This window comes from Ammospiza nelsoni, chromosome 5 (genome assembly GCF_027579445.1).
Source record: "Ammospiza nelsoni isolate bAmmNel1 chromosome 5, bAmmNel1.pri, whole genome shotgun sequence".
Lineage (NCBI taxonomy): Eukaryota > Metazoa > Chordata > Aves > Passeriformes > Passerellidae > Ammospiza > Ammospiza nelsoni.
In genome coordinates this window covers 60,316,428-60,337,133 of record NC_080637.1, presented here as the reverse complement: position 1 = coordinate 60,337,133, position 20,706 = coordinate 60,316,428, and the positions used below count along the sequence as shown (strand labels likewise).

The 20,706-nt window shown below is 43.3% G+C and overlaps 2 protein-coding genes across 2 annotated transcripts; one reads left to right on the top strand and one right to left on the bottom strand.

Moving 5' to 3' along the window:
• Positions 1 to 647: 647 nt before the first annotated feature.
• On the bottom strand, positions 648 to 17,828 carry LOC132073263 (dynein axonemal intermediate chain 7-like). The gene is made up of 15 exons (XM_059472176.1): positions 17,772 to 17,828; positions 15,374 to 15,404; positions 14,342 to 14,433; positions 13,316 to 13,417; positions 10,943 to 11,080; positions 10,098 to 10,244; positions 8,913 to 9,016; positions 7,530 to 7,809; positions 6,286 to 6,391; positions 3,874 to 4,031; positions 3,071 to 3,215; positions 2,610 to 2,824; positions 1,848 to 2,015; positions 1,559 to 1,672; positions 648 to 1,013 (listed from the first exon to the last, which is right to left on the bottom strand). Exons 1-15 carry the CDS (start codon positions 17,772 to 17,774, stop codon positions 738 to 740), a joined length of 2,079 nt encoding a protein of 692 aa, XP_059328159.1. The 5' UTR covers positions 17,775 to 17,828; the 3' UTR covers positions 648 to 737.
• Positions 17,829 to 18,252: 424 nt separating this feature from the next.
• Positions 18,253 to 19,730, top strand: ETFRF1 (electron transfer flavoprotein regulatory factor 1). Its single transcript, XM_059472900.1, has 3 exons — positions 18,253 to 18,306; positions 19,243 to 19,349; positions 19,456 to 19,730. The coding sequence occupies exons 2-3, from the start codon at positions 19,305 to 19,307 to the stop codon at positions 19,669 to 19,671; spliced, it is 261 nt and encodes an 86-aa protein (XP_059328883.1). The 5' UTR covers positions 18,253 to 18,306; positions 19,243 to 19,304; the 3' UTR covers positions 19,672 to 19,730.
• Positions 19,731 to 20,706: the final 976 nt, after the last annotated feature.

Here is a 20,706-nt window from a genome sequence, read left to right as displayed (position 1 = left end):
CAAACAGCATCCAAACCTGCAGAAGAGATGCTCCTCCAGTGTCTGGGCTGCATATTCAGACATCTGAGGATGGGTGCAAATACTTCAATTAGGGCAGGGAAGGGTTAAGAGCTGTAGTTCTGTCCCCTTCTCCTGGTTCCTCATTTGTAACAATTTGTGACATCAGCTACACTGCAGTAAGTGTGTCCTGGTTTGATGCATTGTTGCAAACCAGTCCTAGATGGAAAAATACTATATAAATATATATATATATGTGTGTGTGTGTGTGTGCGTGTATATATGTATATATATGTATGTAGATATATGTATATGTATGTATATGTGTGTCTATATATATATATATGTATGTGTATATACATACGCATATATATACATAGATATATGTATATGTATATATATATGTATATATATATATACACACACATATATATATTTTTTATATATATATATATATGTATGTATGTATGTATAAATGCTTTTGTGACAAGCTTCTAAGGGAGACTGGGCATTGGTCACCAATTGTGTTTTGTTGCAGTTCTTCCCTTAATTCCCTCTTTCAATCATTCCATTTTTTTCTATAAAACGTGTCTTAGCCACAAGTGAATAAAGAATTTATTTTGCTTGAACAAAGATAAAATGTTTGCATTTTAGAACCCGTTTGAATGTTTTGACTAGAAAAGGATTTAAGACTTGAAATGTAACTTCATTGAAAACTTTTGAAGGAAAGCATGCAGCATTTAAGAGAATGCTAAGACTCTGGTAGCAAGGAGCAGCTGATACACAGAATCAATGAACATACAGCCAGCTCTTTCCACTTTTTCCATGGCTTCATTGCTGGCAGACTCCTTGACCATATGGTAGAGTGTGGAGTGAAATTCAGACTCTTCTTGCACCTCTTCTGAAAAAGCTTCACTGGTTTCAGTGAGCTTGAGGTGTTGCACTTTCTCACCATCGAACATCAAAAGAGACCAGTGGTTGCCTTTGGCAGAACCTGCTGTCAGATGTTCACTCACCTATTGCAGGAAGAAATGCACTGAGGTGAAGCCTGTGCCACTGTCAGAGCACAAATTCCAGTATTTGTGTCCCATGCATTTAACCTGAGTGAGAGACAGCCACTGCAGCTCTCACAGTGGGGTGTGCTGCCTTTCTCCAGCCACACCTGGGGGTGTTTGTCTGGCTGGCAGAAGTTTTAACCATGTGTTTTAGATTACAGGTGGAGACAAACCAACAGCAGGGAGCAAAAGAAACCCTACAGGCAGGAACAAAGTCCCAGCAGTTCTTTACAAGCTGGCAGAGCAGATAGCTGATTCTCAAGGGGCCTCTGGAGAGCATGAAGCTCTGTCACCCCAGCTCTGGCTAAAGCCTCCCTTGGTGACTTCTCAGTTCCATTTTCCTTAGCAAGTGTCTTTGCTGCTGAGGTTTGTGTCCCTGAGAGCTCTCAGGGGCAGCCTGTGACACTGAACTGGGGCAGGGGCTGAAGCCACCAGGGTGAGCTGATTGTTTTAGCTGGGGATGGGCTCAATGCTGGCCTGCCCTGGAACTTTGGGACTCCACAAACCTTGAACACGACTTGCTCTGGCCCTGCTTCTCCGTTCCACTTGCTGTGAGCAAAAGCAAAAGCAGCTGCCAGCAGAGCCATCTGTTCATAGGCCCTCACTTCTGCCAGGGCACCCTGCAGGGACAACACAAACCAGACAAACACATCTCTCTCCTCTCCCTGTGCTCCAGCAGGGCCAGAGCCTGCTTTACTCTGCCCTGCCTCAGCTGGCAGCACAGCAGCTCCCAGGGCAGCAAAGGCTGACCTGAGTGAAAACAGGGAAAAGCCACCAGGAACCTCTGGCACTCACCTTCCTGGGCACAGGGACATACTTGGGAGAGTGCTCTGCTGGGAAAATGTTCACTCCAGCTCTTTTCAAGGCTGCTCTGAGGGCAAGAGGACTCATCCATTTCCCTGTGATGTGGGAAAGCACCTCCTCCTCTTCCACCACTACTGAAGACAACATACACTGATTATCCTGTTGTACAAACCAGTGAAAGCAACTTACTGGTCATGGAAGCTCCTTTCTGGGTTAGGCTTCAAATATTGATATTTTTGCTATGCTGGGTATTACCCACATCATCTGCTACTCTGGGCTGTGACCTTTCATTTACAGATCCTGAAGAAAGCCAGCCTTGTGTAGGAATCAGAAATGACACTGGTGTACTGATTTATACACCAATGAACAGATGGATAATCATGAGTAGCTTGAACTTTGGGAAGAAACAAGGAGCATGGGTAGTGGGCTGCTAGAACTCCCTGTATTTCTCTTGGTAGAGCTGGAGGAGAGAGGAACTTTTCAGCTCTCTAAGAGGGGGAACAGGCTTGAATGCAGCAAGGCAAAACCAGCAGCAAAGCACTGACTGAAACTTTCCAGAGCAAATGCACATTTCTGCTATGTGAATGTGCTATTTCTCATAGTAAATAACTGACATTAAATAACCAGTGCAGTGCTTGGAAAGGAAGAGAGATTCAAATTGCTCTTGTAGAAGCATCCCAAATTCTTAATCAGGGACAATAATTATGGGGGATTTTATCTGCAAATGTTTGATTAAAAAATGATTGACAGTACCTTAATTTGTATCTGAATGGTTGCAAAGACTGCAGTAACTGTGAAGAGGCCTTCATCCACACCAGTAGGGTGCAATTCCCAGGCCTGATAGGGCAGGTTCAGGTGAGCATCCTGGAGAAGGGCTACTGTAGAAAAGCCACCCATGCTGAAGGTGATGCTCTTTTTTTCTGCTTCATAGGTTATCTTGCTGATGCCATCAGTTCTCCACCATTGGCCTGGACAAAGAGGATGGAAAGATGTACATGGAAGGCTTCTGGCAGTAATGCTGAAGTAAAATAAACCAAAGAAGTAGTAATAAAAAGAAAATGTAAAATCCCCAAATCAATTAACATTCAAGTCCCCAAACTATTTCTGGGCTCCAAACTGGCCCTTATCTTTACAGCTGGACTGTAACAACAGTCTAACTCAGGTATAAATTCCACTATTCAAATTTGAAATAAATTTATGTCTGAAGTTCAGACCTGCAGGATCCCATCGGGCTAGCACAGGCACTTTAAAATAAATCACATTATCAGGGAGCCTCAGGGTGATCTGTACTGCTTCCTGTGTGCCATCTTCAGCCTTTCCTGGGGAATATGGATACTCCTCCAGTCCAACATCCAGCAGCTTTGGCAAGAGAGGAAAAGGACAAATAAGGGGTTTATCAGAAAACGCAGGTTTTTTCCTTTGAGTTCATCTAACACTGCAAAGCTTTTTAACACCCATTTAGAGTGGTTTGCTAACCCTGCAGGTGTCCAAGCCCAGCTTTGGAGGAAGTGGAAGAGCAGCCTTGGGAGGCCCTGGGCCCCTCCTGAGCTGCTGCAGGCGCCCTCAGGGCAGGGCCAGCGGGGCTCGGCCATTCCTCACAGAGCCCCAGGCCCCGGGAGCAGGGCAGGCAAAGGCAGCTGCGATTGCACTGTCCCACAGGGCCAGCGGGAAGGGGAGGCCACAGGGGCTGGGAATGAACATCCTGGGCCTCTTCCCCTGCCCTCTGGGTTTGGCCTTTTGGGAATTGTGCTTATTAAAGGTTTCCAGCTCCGCAGTGCCCTCTGTGGGGTGGGTCGGTGCTAGAGGAAACCAGAACCCCGTGCCCACAGTCCTCAGCCAGCCTGCAGGGCCTGGAGCTGAACCAGCAGTGGGGTTTGGTACCACTGTGCTCCCACCTTTCACGTGTGAAAAACGGATGATTTGCAAACCTTGCTTGGTCAGTTTGCTCTCAGAACTCGTGTGCAGTGCATGTGACAGCAGTGACAAACCCCAGGGGCTGCTCCCTGTCCTCCCTCACCTCCACCATGATCCAGTCCCCGACGTCCTGGGCCTGGGGCGGCAGCCGCAGGACAGAGATGTGGAACACGCCCCCCACGGGCACCAGCTGCTCCAAATCCACAACTCGCGGGGCCTCTTCTCCGCCTGCCGGCTCCTCCTGCAGCGGGGCCTCCTCCTCTGGAAGTGCAGCAGACAGCGGGAGCTCAGCGGTGCTCAGACCCACCGGCATTGCCCTGTGCCGATGTTCCCTCCGTGCCGGGAGCGCTTCCCTGTGCAGCGTTCCAGCCCCATCTGCTGGCGCTCCTCAGCATCCCTGGAACCGGGGCAGCAGGAGCGGGGCAAGGAAAAGCACTCGGGACTGGGGCTGAGCTTTTGGATTTGCAGTTCCAAATGCTTTCTTGGGAATAAGGTTTTACTGACAGAATGAGTCCATCGCTACCCACAGAAGAATTTCACAAGCACAATAATACAGTAGATTCTAGGCAGGTTTAGTAAGATTGTATTGATATGAAAAGAAATGAAGCAAATAAAGAGATATATAAAAATAAAAGAAGTCATGTGCTGAAGGTGAAAGACATGGTAATTAGGAAGAGCAAGAGGATTTAACATGAAACACAATTTTCAGATAACAAAGATAATTCCTTTTTTTTTTCCTATGCATAATTACATATATAGAACAAATGTATGAAATTAAGGTTTAATTAGTTGGAAAATGTTAGTAAAAGGCAGAAACACTGTGGAAAAAATGGCCATAAATATTTTCTTTAAAAAAACAAACCAGCTCACATAAAACATCACATGGAGGAGAGGAGTTATTTTTGACAGGAATCAAGAAAAAGGTGTTCAATACTGTAAAAACAGCTACTCTAATTGTTATGAAATTTGCTCTGAGAGAATAGGACCATATCAAAAAATGAGAATGCTCTCTATAAATTGTCTTCAAGCTTAAAAAAAAAAATGAAGATGGTGTTAATGTCAGATTTAGTTACATTCTGCAGAGGTTTTACTCTACTGTATCACACACCACCATAATGTGCTTTTAGAGTTATTCTGAACAACAAACTTACTAAGTAGCAAAAAACATTTTAGTGCATTTTACAGTGGTAGCTTACACTTCAGCTTGCTTTTTAAAATAATATCACAAAGATATATAAGTATCTTCTAAAGAAACTATTTATTGTCCCAAGGTAATTTATCTCCTTAACAGAGGCACAATAAGGGTAAATCCAGAGAAACTGTCACTCTTCTCTGTTGTTGCATTTCTGGTTTTTAACCCTCGTTTACCTGACTCCTTGTTTCCCACTTAAGGTAACTGAGCACCCTCTCACTGCTCTTCTCAAACGTGATTGAAAGAGTTTGCAAACCATGAGCATGCCAGAAAAAGCAGTTTTTTCCTTCTTTCCTTATTAAAACATATAAAAAAGCTGGAAAACACTCAGGTATAATTGTGCACATCCACATCATCTAATACTGTGGTAGGGGTTTTCAAAGCCTGACAGAAATAAAATACAAATTCCTCCACATGAGGCCCAAGTCCTTTATATTCTTTTGAAAACCTTGCTTTGAGGGTCTAGTCTGACAAATGGTTCTCTGGACTGCGCTCAGTCCAAAGTGTTGTGGGGTGGGGTTTGTTTTTTACCAGAAGAAAAAGGCTGTAAAGTGGAGCTAAATTATGCTAATAGCTGTTTGCAGTTGTTTTATTTAAGTCAGTACCACAAGAAAACACATTCTTATTAAACCAAAGGACAACACCACAACACTGGAGAAATCTGTAACTTTTGTGAGACAGACAAAGAGTTTTAGTTCCTAGAATTAGGCCCTCTCACTTTAAGCACCCATTCAGGTAATACTCAGTACCATCCCACCCTACACCAATGCCTACCATGATATGCACTGGAATCATCATTTTCTGAGGAAGTAAATCTCCCCAGAGCCTGGCAGATTCATAAAGATTGTGTGTCTCACCCATAAACACATGTATAATAATACACATATCTATCTAAACATGATAAACATGTCCATAAGCATAAAGAAATAAAAATATGTATGGGGACAAACTCCATCTGTCCTGTTATCTCCCCTCATGATTTAACAATCATTAATACAAATGCCAACAAACCCCAAGTGTTATCAAAACATCCCTGTATTTATAAACTCTGCTCCATTCACATGGAGATATTGCAGTGTGTCCATGGATCGTGGAATGGCCTGGGTTGGAAGGACCTTTTCAGTCCAGTTCCAGCCCCCTGGGCACCTTCACCTACCCCAGGTTGTTCCAAGCCCCATCCATCCTGTCTTGGACACTTCCAGGGATGGGGCAGCCCCAGCTTCTCTGGGCACCCTGTGCCAGGGCCACCCCACACTCACAGGGAATTTTTAACACATAAAATACTTAGCCTAAGTGTGCTGCACATAAAAAATAACCAAATACCTTGTGATGGCTCCTCCAAATTTTCTGAATTCTTCTCAGTTTCCTCCTGTGTCTCCTTTATATCATCTTTGTTATTGCTGGTCTCCTTCAGTGAGGCAGAACTCTTCTAGACAAAAAGCAAGAGACATTTTTCCAATAGTCAGAGACAAACACAATGAAGAAGAAGGTATCACCTCCTCCAAGGAGGCCCAAGGAGAAGGGATACACAAACATTTGTACCAATCTTGCTAAAGGGTCAAGGTTATCCCTTGGTCTTCCCTGCCAGCATTGGGAAGAACACAAATCTCCTCAAACAGGACAGGAGGTGAGAGGACAGAAGCTGAGAGAAGTGGAGCCTTCAGAGGGAAGTGGAAAATCCACAAAATGGATTGAGAGAACGAGTGCCAAGACCTGGGAAAGAAAAAGAGAGGGAATAAAATGAAGCAGCTTAAAGAAAGTCTGAGAAATGTAGGTGAAAAGTGCCAAAAGATAAGATGTGTCATATAAAAAAAAGGAACCAAGAGAAGCAGGGTTTTGTAATGATCTGATTCATTACAAAGGTGTTAGGGACTGAAAAGGAGAAAAGCCATGATCATGGACAAAGGTTCAATCCCTGTTTGATCCCTGTGTGGATCCCAGAATTTATTCACTTAAGAGTTGGACTCAAGGATCCTTGTGGGTCCCCTTCCATTCATATTATCCCATGAAATTGCTCCAAACATATAAGAAGGCCTAAAACTTGATGTTTTGTCAGCTATTTCTGCATCATTTTAGGTAGAGAACACAGGGCATTTATCTGAAAGTCACAGATAAATACACAGAGTGAAAACCCCAAATGCAGTATGGACAACACAAAACCAAGCAACAGCCAGGCACTTCACAGCCAACACCTACTGAACCCTGAATCTTAGTCTGCATGCTGCAAATTTCCCTAAAATTGGATTCCTGCTGAGATTTTTGTGGGGCTGTCAGTTTTGCAGAAGCAGAATCCATTAATCTGTATTTATGCCAGAGATTTACAGAAATATCTTGCAATGGCACTTCATGCTTGATCCTTCTCTTAAACCACCAACCAAATGCCAATTGCACACCCTGTCCAAACTTCCCATCTTTGCATTCCCTTGAGAAGATCTATGACACTGTGACACAAACTGCCTTTTCCTATGAAACATGTAAGGATTTGGCTGTCCTGCACAGAACACTGTGACTGAGCCTGAAGTTTACAAGAGCAGTGTAGGGTATCCTTTGAGGAGGTTTTTACCCACCTTTCTGCCCTTAGAACCCGTTTTTTCTGCAGCAGGCACGCTGGGTTCTTCCGTGCCTTCCTCCTCCTCCTCTGCTGATCCTTGCCCAGTGTCCTGCGGCTGCTCAGCTGACTCCAGGGTGGCGGCGCCCTCCTGCCTCGGCAGCCCCTGGCACTGCACCCACAGCGGGGACACGTGGTCGTAGCGGGTGTACAGCACGCGAACGGCCACGCTGCTCAGAGCCAGGGACAGGGGCAGCTCAAAGGCGTGCCCCGCCTCCTGGAACACGTGGTCCTTGTACCTGCAAGGGCAGGGACACAGCACAGGGCCTGGTCACACAGCAGCACTGCACTGCTGCTTCCTCACACTGTCACATCTCTGCTGGGATTCCTCACAATGTCACATCTCTGCGGGGATTCCTCACAATGTCACATCTCTGCTGGGATTTGCTCCAGTGCCATCCCACAGCATTTCTCTGTGAGACCCTGCAGCAAAGCCACAGCTGCATCAAGGGGATCAGAAGTTTCCAAAATAAGTTTTGACAGGATGACAATGAGGCAGGATCAGATGGCAGCTCTTCTAGAAACTACATTCCTGGTAAAACCGACTAATTTATTGGGAAAATTCCTGCACAGCTGTCTGTGTTACATCACTCTCTCTTTCAAAATAATTCAAACAATACTTACTTTTGAATAAGATAAGCTAGGCATAAGTTCTAAAATCTTCCAGTAAAGCAACACCTAGCTTTTAATTGTTGGTTGAATACTTTAAATGAATCTTTCTGCTGCCCACAAGGCTTTAACACTTAACCCATACGGGTTCTTCCTGCAGGTCAGTCTGACACTGCTCAGCACTCACCTTTCCACTCATCTTAACAAAACTCACAACAACAGGTGCTTAGCCAAGCTTTTAATAACTTAGTCCTTATGTTTATGAGTGGGAGTAGGAAGTCTGCTCAAAATTTCATTTTGACAATGTACCATTTATATGGTAATCCAATAAAACCACAAAACTTAGATTCAGAAATGATAGTGCATCCCAGGCTCTAAATTATTTTCTCTAACTGAGCACAAAGTATCATTCACTGCTTTGCAAGCAACTGCAACAACTTAGAAAATATTAAATGCATCAGCAAGAAACACTGCTTCCAGAGGAATTTCAATTTTCTTCATGAGCTTTACTGTTTTTCTTCCAAATTTGTTGTCAGTGACAGGGTTCTGCTTGCTGCATTTTAAGAAAGAAATTTTTATATCTCTAAACCCCTCCTTAGCAGCAGCCAGCACTGAGACCCTGCAGAATGGATGCTATTCAACAACAAAAAAAAAGATTATGAGAAATTGATTCTTAGTGTTTACTCAACAAAGCCAGGCCACATTTCAAATTAATAATTTCAGTGTGCTGTACCTTACTTTCATCTTCAGATTGGCCCAAAGACAGAAAGTAACATTTTTATCCTTTAGGACTGTGTGCATATTCCCACTTTCAGAATCTTCATACATACTAGCTATCTACAAAGAAAAAAGCCAATGAAATAATTTGTTATTTATTTCACTGTGATTTACCTACATTTACTTGAATAAATAAATAAATAAATGTAAGAATAAAAAGACACCAGACCAAGCCCAGCTGTGTTGTATTTATATATTAAAGCACAACAGTTATAAACTCAAATATGTTGCTTAAAATTTGAACTACATTGCTTTTTTTTCTCTGACTTCATAAATTCTGTGAGCCAAGTACTGCCAAATATGGGTTCTTCCATTATTTCCCTAATTCTCAGGATAAATTATAAAAAACAAACAAAAAGAGGATTTACTGAGCAATAATGGACTGCTACCCCAGATGCACTGTACAGATTATTTTATCATTTAGGCAGCATCAAACTTGTGAAATACTAATTCTATTGGGAGCTTAATCCTGAATTCAGTAAACAAGAATTTAACATTTCTTAATTTGCAGGGGGGTTTGTCTGTGCCCATACAACTGGTTCACTATTTCACTCATATTCCTTTGCTAAACATACTTTATATATATGATTATTATTCTTGAAATAGCAAGGTCACTACCTACACATGCAGCTCAGAAAACTGACTCTCCAGCACAATTTCATTTTCTTGTTTGGGTACTCTTCACCTTTCCCAAGATCTTAGTTTCAAAAATATTTTAATTACGTGATCTTGTATAAAGAAACGTGTACAAGGCAACCTTATGAGTTGCTTTTCACATGAACTTGTATTAAAAAAATGTGTACAAGGCAACCTTATGAGTTGCTTTTCACATCTACAATTTTTTGGCACAGTCAACAAATTTCACACAGCACCTCTTCTTATCATCATCCCCCAGTCTCACAAAATTTCCCAGTAGTTTATTCTTGTCTGACTTAACGATGAGATTTTCCACTGTAAAGTTCAGATTTTCAGGGGTTTTGAGTGATTACAAAGTCTGGTGAGTGCTAGAATCATGATTTGGAAACTCACAGACTCATCTCTGTGCCAGTTTAGGACCAAACAGAGCCAAGCATCATTGAAGGACACTTGGTGTTAACTTATGTGCACAAATCACAGCTTTGAAGCAGAAAACGTCACTCACTTTGAGCAGGCTCTGGGTAGCATCATTGTATTTCTGGTGAAGCAGATCCTGCAATTGCAGAATAACTTGCAGGTACTGCTCTTGTTTTTCATCTGTGATGTCTTCTGGTGCTGTCTCCAAGAGCAGAAACTCCAACTTCTCAATCAACTAGAAAACATTTACATGGGAAAAGTATTTGTTCTGACACCATCTGTAACATATTGTGTGTTCTGTCATGAAAAATGAGGCAAACCTACTTCCTTCCTTTGCATCTAAACAGATTTTGGTCATAAAAAGAACTTTTTTTTTTTTTAATAGATGGATAAGAAATATAACTCAGAATCAAACCAACCCAAGGAAACCTGTATTACACATGCAACTTTCCCCCCCAGTTTGCAGAAGACCCCATTTAACTTTCTGAAAAACAACATAAAGTCAGAATAAATGAAAATAAAATCCTGAATTTACAGAGCAGGCACAGATTGCTAAAAATTGCTTTACATGCTATCAATGGCTGGTGACTTCTGTTGGTAAAAATCAGTTCTGGGAACTTTTGCTCTTACATGACATTTTACTGGCTCAATGTCACAAAATGAGGCTGTTGTCCACTAAAGCATTTATATCTGACATGAGCTTTATGCTCTGGTTTAAAATGGAAGGGAGTATGGGTGTTGGAATGCTAGACCTCAGTGTAAGAAACACCGCAAAAATCCCTTAAATGCATATTGAAAGTCAATACACATCTTCTTCAGGGTTAACAACAGAGCTCTAATTTAGGAAAAATAGAAAAATTGAAAAATGGGAAAATAGAGTTAGAGAGGGCTGTTAAGGATATGTTAAACTGAAATACACATTTAAACACTTACATGCAGCACCACTTCCCCCTTCTCCATCACAAGCTGAACATCCTGATCTTGCTCATCACACCACAAGCTCATGAAAGTGTTGATTTCCTGAGGCACAGTGGGGTCAGGAGTCCCATCACAGCTCAGGTAGTGCTCCCACTGCAGGAGAGTGCACAGAAAAGTGGATACAGGTGTGCTGCACACTGCTATTACAAGAAAAAGGAGGATTCTGAAAGACAAATATATTATAGTGACAAATCCACACCTGCATCTAAACAGGATTCTAACACCACCTGGTTTATTTTCCCTAAGCCAGGAAAAAAAGGTTTATTTTGATATTAATGTGTTAAGATGCTTCTGCCCACCTGACACTTGTTCATAGCTATTTATCAGTGGGTTCTGCTCTGCTCCACAAAAACAATGAATTCAGTACCTGCCACAAGGGAGGGGCTGGAAGAATAAAATGACAGAGAACAGAAGTGAGGAAGATGCAGGTGGGTCTCAGATCAGATTCTGCCAAGAAAACTGAGAATTCCTACACTGGCAATAAAGTTGATTAAGAGCCTCCACTGCAACACATTTACTCCTCCTTTCTCTGCCTCTGAAGGAGATTTCCTCTCCCTTACCAGCATCAATTATCCTGTTGCAGAAACCTCTGGTAGAAATGTGAAATCCTAGATCAGGGCTTTTTAAAAATAATTTTATTTTCAAATCAATTCTTGGTCATTCCTATAAGAGGTGGAAGGAAAAAATCAGTGGCAGACTAAACCCACTTAATGGCAAACATAAGCCTAACATTGGCTCATGGGATCAATTTACTACCCATAATGGAATTTTTTCATCCCTAGAATAGGATATTAAGAAAACATTGTCCCCCTGTTTGCTGTGAAGATTAATAACCCCATGCTGCTGAAAATTGCATTGCAAAGGAAAATGTATCTTTTAAAGCAAAGCACTTATAGGATTGCATTCCCAACCACTTCCAGCAGCATTCCCACTGACTTCAAACGAAGCAACAATAGGGCAGTGCTGAGTGCACTGCAAACTCCTGTATAGAAGAGTGATCAATTTTCAGTAGTAAGACATCTGATTTCTTTTTTTTAGATTTTTGCACTTAAAAGAGAGCTTCACTTTTATCATCACATTCTTAGAAGTAACAGCATTTTTTTGAGAAAAAGGGTAAATTTCATGGTAAGTTGTAAATGCATATCTTCATCTAAATTGAAATTCATCAGAAATAGATATGGAAACTCAGTATTTGGTATTATATATTTATTTTATGCTAAATAATCTTAACAACAGACTAAAAGAAACTCTGGTATTTCCCATAATCTACCAGTGTTTTATCAGACTTATTTTAAAATCAATAGTTCTAGTTTGTCAAAAACATCCACAAACAACAGCTGGCAATGATCACAAGCTGCAACAGGGAAATGCCAACTGCATTCAGAGAAAAATGGTTATAGTGAGAGTTGTAAGGCTGTCAAAGATGCTGTGGTACCTCCAACTTTTAAACATTTCAAAACCCAACTGAGCACCTTGATTTAACTTCAGACTTTGCCCTGCTTGGTGCAGGAGGCTGAACTGCAGGAATTTCAGAAGTCCTCTCTACATGATTTATCCAACATGATTGTGGAGTTGCTCTGCAGAGACTTTAACAGGATTAAGCAATAACAAGACAAAGACAAAATCCTTGTGTCCACAGGCCTGTAGGATATTAAACCTTTGGTTCCTTACCTGACCAAATGTCATGATCAGACTGTTACTGAGTGATGTGTCTGCAGGATTCTCAAGAGTGAAATCTGCTGTATTTCCACACCTTACCACTTCAAATTGAACTTGACAGGTACAAAATGCCACTGGGAGCTGATACAGCCACCATGGATGTCACCCTAAACTGCAGACATCAACTTTTAGCTGCATTTTCAGACATTTCCAGCCCTGACCTGGGTTTGTGCCACATCCTTCAAAAATCTGGCAAACCTCTCTCTCTGAATGATGACCTGTGATATCCAGAGGCCACTGAAACAAATAATCTACAGAATTTCTTTTTAAGCCCTGACAGAACTTTTTTGGTGAAATGGTTAAAAGCAGAATGAATTAAAGAAATAAAAGAGGAAGAACAGCTACCAGAACATCTGAAATTACAATTCCTTGTGACTGTTGGGTAAGGTGTGGGGCATTGATACTTGATCACCAAACAGGTTCCTCTTTGCCCACATTTCTTTTCTGTGTGCTCCAAAGCACAGAAGATAAGAGAGTGAGCATGGCCTGCCACTGCTTTGAGATGAAATTCAAAATGCTGCCATAGCACTCACATACATTCAAGAACTGAAAGCTCCTGAAGTCTCTTCCTTGCCAAACCTCTGGGCAGATCTTGGCAAGAAAACTTACCTTGGCTTGTTCTCTGTAATCCATTTTCCACTGCTTTGCAGAAAGAAACTTCTGTGCCAGTGAATTATATTGGGCTAGTTCAGACTCCCTCTCTCCTTCATACTGTTAAAAAAATACACATACCAAACAGAGCAGTTCAATATTTGGCTTATTTCTTACAATTATTTCACATAGAAGAAACAAATTGGGGATATTTGAATGAGTTGTTATTTAAACAAATCCAAACACTGAAAACTTGGGGTTTTTTTATGAAACATCCATTTGAGAAGACTGCAGTAGTTTGAAATATGTTATTGTCATCACAGTAGCTGCTGAGCCACATGATAAACATAATGTCACATATGATTGCAGCCTCTCACTTCAACAGTTTCCATATCAGCATCCTGGAGCCAGCTCTAATGGGAGCTGCTACAATATGTAAGGATAATTTGGAAAAAACATGCAAGATTGTTTTATTTCTTCCCTTTTAGTTTCTATTGTTTTAAGGTCATCTTCTCCCTAGGAGGAAAAAAATATTCTGTGAAGTACAAGAGGAGTAGACAAGAGTGACTCTTTCAAAAGAATTTAGTTTGTTGTAAATCTCTTTTTTTTTTTTTCTTTTTAAACACAAAAATATTTATCTATTACCAATCAGTTTTTGTTCTGAATGCCAGACTGGTCAGAAAAATAAATATACCTAGTCTAATACACACACATATATATAAATACAAATACAAATCACTGTATCTGCCTGACCAGGGAACCAATTAGGAATTTGTAGCAAATATCCTCATGGGGAATATGAAAAATATATTCAGTTAAAAGCACAGTGGAAATGGGAAATAAAAAAATGCATTTAACCAAACTTAAGAAACACATATGATAAAAGGTAATGTATTTAAATTTATCAAAACTGGAAAATCTCTCAATATTGCTCCCAGCAATAAGTGCATAAGGAAATGAATTCCTGTAAATCACTGGTGTGTTACAGGCCTTGTCTCAAGTTCAGAAATAGGATTAGATTTTTTCATTGAGTAAAAGACCAACCTTTGCCTCGAGCCTTTCCACGAGCTCTCGATACAGTCTCTCCCTTTCAAGTCTTGCTTCTTCTTCTTGTTGAGCTCGTAACAGGGCTTCAGCTGAGGTTTGGAAAGAGATCAAGGGCATAACTATGCTTTCCTAAATACAATCTAAGAGATTATTTGGTTACCAGCTGTCATGAGAAAACCACTATAAAATGAGCAACATAAATGTTTATCTTTCACTGCACAGAAATTTCCCATATGAAGATTGATCCAAATTTATTTGAATACTACAAAAACACACTGTCTCTGGCACTGCCCCATCAGTGTGCAAGTGCTCTCTCCATCAGCAGCTTCAATGGACACAGGTTCTCAATCCAAAATCTTGAGTGAAACTCAGTGCTTTAATCCCAAATTCCTCTTCTTCTTTCCTACAATTTCAATTTTACAGCTGTTTGTTCACTGAAATCCACTTCAGGATCTGCTACTCCACAGCCCTGGCTTCTCTTTGCTGCCATAGGGACTAGAAAATTAGAGAGGATGTGAAAACTAGAACTGATTCCACCTCTAAGCCTTCAGCCTAAGATGGCACAGCCTGTGTGCCATCCAGATGTCCCCAGACAGTGACTTGATGTCATCACCTCCAAGTAAATCATGTCAAGTGTGTGCTGCACTGAGGCAAGAGCAGCAGCAGCTCCCAAATCTGCCTGTGCCCACCTGAGCTTCCACTCTCACCACAAAAGCTCACCAGTGATTAGCAGTCACTTCCAGGCAGTCACAGCATGCCCAAGCCCCCAGCAGGATGGGTTAATGGCAAGTTAATTGTTCCCAACTTGCTAATTGCAGTAGGGATAACTAGAGAAGAGAGTATTGCTCTGAGAGGGAAGGGAGGGGCAGCATCAAGGAACAGGGAGTTTGGTCACACCAGGAAAGAGGGAAGAACATTTCCATTTGTGAAACAGAGACAGCAATTCACATCTAGTTCAGGGCCTTCTGTCCATTTATTTAAAATTAACAGTTTGTCCATCACATTCCCTCGAAATGAAGTGCACAGTACCTCTCAGCCTCGCTGCCTTTCCTTTCTTTCCCTTTTTGCCATTGAATTTCATGTTTGCAGTAAGGGAGAAGAAAACAAATGTCAGTATTATTTAATACACTTTGGCAGTTTTATAACTCTATAACTTTGCCCTTCCAATGTGATCCCTCAATTAAGATTTTACCCTCTCTAGACAGCCAAGCCCCCAGAATAGTAATGCACATGCTGGACTAAATTTTTTCTCTTCTCTTTTTTATGATAAGGTCTTAAAATTAATGCATTTTTCTATGCTAGACATTCCCAAACACAGCCACAACACAAGAGCATTAAAATCTTTTGGTTTAATGTAGAAATTGAATAGCAGGAAGATCTGCTAAGAAAGTAGATACTACAACTTCAAACATTCTAGGAAATTCTGGAAAATGTATTTTGGGACAAGCCTGGCATTTAGAAGCAACTAATTTACAAGAAAAAATAGCAAAGAAATCTCTTTTCTGTTATAAAATCTCATTCCAGACAGTTCACTGTTCACCTCCAGCATATCCTAGAATAACTATATTTTAAATTTGAGGTTCTCAGAAAGTATCTGACCACTGTTCTCTCTTCACACACACTTATTTCACACTTTGATTTCAACTGTCACACATTCAGATATAAATAACTACTTGCTCACTTCACACTACTTGGCATGGCAATAAATACATTGGCATAAATATATATATAAATGCAACTTTGAGTACAGAGATTGCCATGAAGCTGGGACAAATACAATGGTGACAGTTAAGTGTCACCAGAGTCTGAGTGCATCTTATTGCATTTAGTACCTAAGCATTCATTTGCAAAATTATCCCAAAATAGAGTCAAGTAAAAGTCACACTGCTACCCATTAGGATTTCAGGGAAGAGTTTGTTCTTTTCATTTCGGAAAATAAATAAATAAACTGAAAACGGAAAACCTGCCTGTTTCAATTACTTAAAATCAAGTTTTAGTCAATTTCTTTTCACATTCCTGACTTAACAGAGCACTGAGAAGAGCTGGGGAGGGGTAGATAAATTCATTATCACTGAATTAAGGATAACCTACAGGACCAATTCATGCAACTCAATTTCCTGTGGACTTCTCTGCCTGCTCTCCCTTCACTCCCCTTATTCTGTGTCTAGCCTATGGCTCAAATAACAGAATCCCAGAAGCATTCAGGTTGGAAAAGGCCTCCAAGATCATAAAGTCCAAGCTGTGCCCAATCCCCACATTGTCCCCCAGCTCAGAGCACTGAGTGCCATGACCAGGCTTTCCTTGGACACCTCCAGGCATGGCAACTCCAAACTTCCCTGGGCAGCCCCTTCCAATGCCTGACAAACCTTTCATGATGAAATTCCTGCTGATGTCCAACCTGAGCTGCCCTGGCACAGCTTGAGGCCATTCCTCACCCCCTGTTCCTTGGGAGCAGAGCCCGAATTCCCCTGGCTGCCCCCTCCTGTCAGGGGGTTGTGCAGAGCCAGAAGGTCCCTCCTGAGCCTCCTTTTCTCCAGGCTCACCCTCACAGCTGTACCTGGTGCTCCAGCCCTTCCATGCCCATCTTGCAGTGAGGGGCCCAGAACTGGACACAGCACTGGAAGTGTGGCCCCACCAGAGCCCAGGGGACAGGGGGACAGTCACTGCCCTGATCCTGCTGCCACCTCATGGCGGGGACAGAGCCAGGACAGCGCCTCTCGTCTCTCCCTGGACACCCGTTGCCAAGCCAAACAAGCAGTGGCTGCGCTGGCCATGCTCCCTCCAGCAGCGCTGCAGGAACATTTGGCTTCCCTGCTCAAGGCACAAAAGCTCGGTGTCCTGGAGACGCCTCTTCCCCCTTCAGATTCATTAACCCTGGCCAGCTGCCTCAGGAAAAAAAAACCAAAAAAATCGGATAAAAAAATAAACACAACAGTGAACTAAAGCGTATTTCTGCCCACCAACCTTTTTTTTTGGAGCCTAAAAGATGAGAAGGGGGAAAAAAGGAAAGAGAACATCAGAAAACAATGTATGAGCTAGAAAGGAATAATTAGAAAAACAGTATTACTCTGTTAAAATTGGATGTGATCATCTATTGAAAAACTATAATGACAAGAATTTCAATACTGCAGAAAATTAACCACTAATACATGACTCCTGGAATGAAGTTTTTTACTACGGAGCCATTCTGGCAACAAAGTGTGAGCCACCTCCCGGCTGGCTCCACACGGAGCAGCCACAGCAGCAACCCACGGCACAAGGGCTCACACCACAGATAACGCGGCCCTCGGCTGCTTCTTTCATCCTCAAAGCCTTTCTCCCACCTCCCGGGACTTCGGCAGCTCACAAGAACACCCCGCTTTACTCCACACCTCATCCTTCCCGATCCCACCATGTAACCCGTACCCAGGCCCCTTCCCTGCCCCACCATGGCCTGCCGCGGGTGGCGGTGCCCGTGTCCCTCAGGATGCGATCCCGCCGCAGGTGGCAGTGCCCGTGTCCCTGAGGAAGCCGGTGCCCGTGTCCCTCAGGACGCGATCCCGCCGCAGGTGGCGGTGCCCGTAGTGGTGCCCGTGTCCCTCAGGACGCGATCCCGCCGCGGGTGGCGGTGCCCGCGTTCCTCGGGATGCAATTCCGCCAAGGGTGGCAGTGCCCGTGTCCCTCAGGATGCGATCCCGCCGCAAGTGGCGGTGCCCGTGTCCCTGAGGACGCCGGTGCCCGTGTCCCTCAGGACGCCAGCGCCCGTGCCCGCCTCCCTCAGGCTCCCAGTGCCCGTGGTCGTGCCCGCCTCCCTCAGGCTCCCGGTTCCCCCGGCGGTGCCCGTGGCCGTGCCCGCCTCCCTCAGGCTCCCGCCCCCCTCGGGCCCCGCCCGCTGCCCCGGCGGCGGCGGCGCAGGCGCAGCTCGGGCCGGGCGCTCCCGGCGCTGTCGTAAAGCGGCACGGCGGCGGTTCCAGGAGCAGCGGGTGAGATCCCGGTCCGGCCTCGCCGGGATCCGCGGGGAACCGGGCGGCGGGCAGAGCCAGGGCGAGGCGGCGGCCCGAGGGGGCCCCGCAGCGGGAGCTGGACTGGATTCCATTCGCTTGTGGTTTGGTTTTGGCTGCCCCGTCCCTGGCAGCGTCCGAGGCCAGGCTGGGCGGGACTCTGAGCAAGCCGGGACAGTGGAAGGTGTCCCTGCCCACCTTCGGCCCTGGGTTGGGACGAGATAATCTTTAAGGTTCTTTCCTGTGATTTTGAAAATCACAGAATACAGAAATAAGAATCAGTTACTTTGTCACTTGTCCTTACGTTTTGCCGGTGCACACTGGACTCAATTTGTAACGCACTTGAAGAGTCCTTAAAAAAGCAAAATTTATGAATGTGACAGTTGCAGGAATATAAACGTATATTTATAAAATGGATATATCTATATATACAACATAGGAATATGTGATACATAAATATATGTGGAGATAGAAATAAATACATCAAAATATGTTATTATAAACATTACTATGTGAATACATAAAATACATCAATATGGATTCTATTTAGATATCTTTTTATTTATATATATATATGTATATATATAAAAATATGTAGATACAGTTTTTTAGTAGACCACAGAAGCAGCCAGGCCAGCAGGTGCAGAATTGTAAGGGTGTGAGAAAGCAGCCAATGAACAGCACAAAGTGTCCCAGTTGTTGAAAGTTATTAGAAGTTTCTTGTTTCTGTTTGAGGGGGGAGGGGAGAAGACAATGAGAAGCTAAATAGAATAAAAAGCAGGAAAGAAAAAGAAAGAAGAGATGGAGTAGAACCAGAATCAGAGCAAATGGGGCTTGGTAAGATACAGAAGTTTCAGGAAGGCTGAGGCGGTTCACTGACTCCCAGAGAAGGCTAATTTCAAATTGATTATCCTTCAGGTAACAAAACCCAAACAAACCAAAAAAAATCACACAAGGACACAGTTCACTGAAATGTGAGAATGGCCAATTCTTTAAGAAGTGAAGTGATAAAACTGTACAAAAATGTAAGTGTCTCAAATGCCACCAGCACTTTCCTTAACCAGAAAACAAACCCCCTTTCACTGTGCACTCAGTTAATTAAAACCACATTATTATTCTTTTCTCCCCAAGCTGCTGTACCTTGGAAGGGAGTATCCCAAAGGAGCAGACTACTTCAGAAGCCGTTTGAAAGCAGCTTTTCTAAAAAACAAAGATGAGACAGACCCAGAAAAAATTAAGCAGCTGATTGCCCGGGGAGAGTTTGTTATAAAGGAGCTGGAGGCTTTGTACTTCCTGAGGAAATACCGAGCCATGAAGCAGCGCTACTACAGCGACGACAAGCCCTGACCGTGCCTGTAACCACACACACCCAGGAAAGGTAACAATAAAAGAGCTCTAACTGCAAAGATGTGACATGTAAATCCTTCCAACCCCTCCACAGCACGAATGAGGGAGCTGCTTCCCTGCCAGGGGTCACTTGAAGGGTTTGGGTGTGCAGGTTATGGGTAATAGGTTTTCCTGTGCTGCTTTTGACCTCCTCAAACTGAAACTTCAGGTATGAAAGGATTTTGCAGGAAGGAGTGGTTGTACTGCCCTGTTTTGTTTCACTTCAATGCTTGTGTTGAACAGAAACTCTTCTTACCCCATAGCTGTGTGATTGGGTGTCAGTTCAAGGTGCTGTGCTTGTTACCTGAAAGATGAAGCTGATTTAAAATCCTCCACATTGAACAATCTGATTCTGCTGGAAATGAGCACCCTCTCAGAAGTGAGGCTCCCAGCCCTGGAGAGGGAGTGCTGTGTTCAGTTCTGGTCTCCACAGTGCAGGAAAGACAAGGAGCTCCTGGAGAGGATCAAGCAGGGGCCATAAACATGAGGGGTCTGGAGCATCTCTTATGAGGAGGGACTGCAGGAGCTGGGCCTGTTTAGTCCAGAGAAGAGAAGACTCAGAGGGGATCTCAATGCATACAAATATCTCAACGGTGGGTGCCAAGAGGACGGTGCCAGGCTCCCCTCAGTGGTGTCCAGCAACAGGACAAGGAGCAATGGCCATAAACATAAAGCAAGGAGTTCCACCTCATGAGGAAGAATTTCTGTACACTGAGGGTGGCAGAGCCCTGAACAGTTGTCTAGGGAGGATGTGGAGTCTCCTTCTCTGTGGACATCCCAAACTCACCTGGACTTGTTCCTGTGTCACCTGCTCCAGGTGACCCTGCCTGGGCAGGGGGCTTGGATTAAATGGTCTGCAGAGGTCTCTTCCAACCCTGACTATTCTGTCAAAGTAAATTCTTACAGTTTGTAACCTCACCTGCTCAGCCTGCAGAGGCACCACCTTGCTGTGTCAGGGAAACAGCTGTGGGGTCAGGAAAGGGGTGTTTGAACAAC

Coding starts and splice junctions, on each gene's coding strand:
- LOC132073263 (XM_059472176.1), bottom strand. Junction 14,434..15,373: donor AAAGGCAGCGAGGCTGAGAG/GTACTGTGCACT, acceptor TCCAAACCTCAG/CTGAAGCCCTGTTACGAGCT. Junction 7,810..8,912: donor AATCTGAAGATGAAAGTAAG/GTACAGCACACT, acceptor CTGCCCTTGCAG/GTACAAGGACCACGTGTTCC.
- ETFRF1 (XM_059472900.1), top strand. CDS start 19,305: ATGGCCAATTCTTTAAGAAGTGAAGTGATAAAACTGTACAAAAAT. Junction 19,350..19,455: donor TGATAAAACTGTACAAAAAT/GTAAGTGTCTCA, acceptor TTTCTCCCCAAG/CTGCTGTACCTTGGAAGGGA.